Here is a 2,042-nt window from a genome sequence, read left to right as displayed (position 1 = left end):
AGCGGGAGGGGATGAATTTGAGCCTGTGAAGGTGCAAACGCCGGCTCCGAGAGTGAGGATGAAGCGATAAATTCCCTCTCAATCCCCCCAGCATGGACTTTCAGGATATTTTGGGGGCGATTTGATCTCGTTTGACGGAAGGAACCAAATTCGGAGAGAAACGCCGCGTATAGCGAGACATGTTTGACTAACGAAGCTGAAAATAAAGCCCAGTTCGGCCTCCGGGAGGCACCTCAGGGAGTTCTGCTTTCAATCCGCGCTACAAAAAAGCCTGAAAAGGTGAAAAAATGATGACTTACCCGGTCTGAAGTCACCCATGGGTGTCATTTTCCCAGCGACTGAGTAAATTCCTGCCGAAAAGGAAAGGAAAAGAGCGTTGAGGATAAGGGGAGGATCCTCAAAACCACCACTAGCGCTTCTTTTAACCCCGTTGCTGCCAGCAAGGAAGTTGCTGATGCTGCTTTTTTTTTTTAAGGCCTGGCGTGGCATTCACACGTAAAATTGGGGTCAAACCTGGAGATTTAGGGGCTCTTGAGCACAGAGCAGGACCCGCACGACCCTAAGCCACCCCAAAGGCGTTTCGCCCTGCTCTGTACGACGGCGGTGCCCCGCCGGCGGATTCGGACACCGCCGCGCTTTGCCGAGCCACCCGCCGGCCCCGAAAACACACGCCAAGGACACGGAGAGGGGGGTGTCTCCCCAATTTTACCTGCTTGTCTCACCAGCCGCTTGGTGGGCGCCGGCGGGGGGCCCAACCAGTTGCCGGACGGCTCCCGCCGGGGCATGGTTTTTTCTCCTGCCGGGCCATGCTTTGCCGGGGAGAGTAGCCGCGCAGGCGCCCGGCAGGGAGTTAAACCCCTCGGCACGCGCCCCGGCACACCCCTCGCCGCCTCCGGCACCCCATTTTGGCCGGCGGTTTGGGCCTGAGGTTTCAGTTCCTTCTCCGCGCTGGGGCGTCGATGACATGCAAATGGGCGGCGAAACAAGTGCGAGACTGCGCTCTTCCCTCCACAAAAAATACGCCTTTTCGGTGGACCGTGGGATTCGGTCAATGTGGGGACGACAGGTTTGGTTTTGGGGGAGAAACGGTGACGCCGCGGGAGCTCTGCCGCCAGCGGGAATTTGAAGGCAGTTCCCACACGGGTTTGAGGTTTTTTTAGGGATTATAGATAAAACCGCCACGGTGACACCTACGGGGGTTAAACACCGCGTCGGTGAAATCCCAAATCTTCCAGCGGAGCCGCTGCCCACGCCAGGAGGGGAATCCGGCAGCGCGGCCTTTCGGCAAAACAGGCGTCACGCTTCAGCACCCACGAGTTGGGGATTTGCATACACGCCCAGAAAACACGCTCACACCTCGTCTTTGCCGGTCTCTCTTCCCTTTTTGGGGTTTTTTTTTCACCTAAACCCTGGGAAAAAAGGGTACGCACCGACACTCTTCAGCGCCACATCGGCTCAATTTATGTGAGTTTTGGTTCAAATCACAATCGAAGCACTTTATTTATTTATTTATTCCCCCCCGCCCCCGATTAACCAGCAAAGCGATACGTCCAGCCTCGGCGCGACAGGTAAACGGCTCGCAAAATGTTAACGAACACCCCAAAAATCTCCAACCGCCCCCAAAAGAGTGACCCTCTCAAACTGTTTTAACCCCTCCGCCACAGCTTTTGGGAAGTGGGGTACCCATTTTTGGACACCTCTTTTCCCCGGAGCCTTGTGTTTTCAACCCTGCACTTGGTTTTGCCGGGTTTTTACTGTTTTTTTTCTGCCCCCCCCCCAATTTTTAAGCCCTGGGGAGGTGAGCAGGCGGCTCGGGGAAAACCTTCAGCAGCTGCGCTCGCAGATCCAGGCCTCGGCGCTGGAACAGAGGACGTCGTTCCAGAGGCCGCTGGAGTAGATGGTGGCGCAGTCCTCGCCCTGCTGGCCCGCGTTGTTGGGTTCACCGCTGTTCCAGAACCTGGCGGGCGGGGGGCGGGGGCGGGAAGGCACACCGGTTTGGGTTAGAAAGCTCTCCGTTTGGGAACTTGTTGGGTTTTAGGGGT

At 56.9% G+C, this 2,042-nt stretch overlaps 2 protein-coding genes across 2 annotated transcripts in view; both read right to left on the bottom strand.

Annotated features, from left to right (window-relative positions):
- Nucleotides 1-785, bottom strand: part of LOC103916199 (CD209 antigen-like protein A) — a 4,500-nt gene extending 3,715 nt beyond the window's left edge. The window contains exons 1-2 of the mRNA XM_009323159.1: nucleotides 710-785; nucleotides 300-350 (exon numbers count right to left, since the gene is read on the bottom strand). Of these exons, the coding sequence (XP_009321434.1) occupies nucleotides 300-350; nucleotides 710-785 (127 nt within the window). The remainder of the gene's footprint in view (nucleotides 1-299; nucleotides 351-709) is intronic.
- Nucleotides 786-1,824: 1,039 nt separating this feature from the next.
- Nucleotides 1,825-2,042, bottom strand: part of LOC103916198 (low affinity immunoglobulin epsilon Fc receptor-like) — a 3,702-nt gene continuing 3,484 nt past the window's right edge. The window contains exon 9 of the mRNA XM_009323158.1: nucleotides 1,825-1,957. Coding sequence (XP_009321433.1) covers nucleotides 1,825-1,957 — 133 coding nt within the window. The remainder of the gene's footprint in view (nucleotides 1,958-2,042) is intronic.

This window comes from Pygoscelis adeliae, unplaced genomic scaffold (assembly GCF_000699105.1).
Source record: "Pygoscelis adeliae isolate BGI_AS28 unplaced genomic scaffold, ASM69910v1 Scaffold784, whole genome shotgun sequence".
Lineage (NCBI taxonomy): Eukaryota > Metazoa > Chordata > Aves > Sphenisciformes > Spheniscidae > Pygoscelis > Pygoscelis adeliae.
Note: the sequence above shows the minus strand (reverse complement) of the source record. Positions and strands in the feature narration are given on the sequence as shown.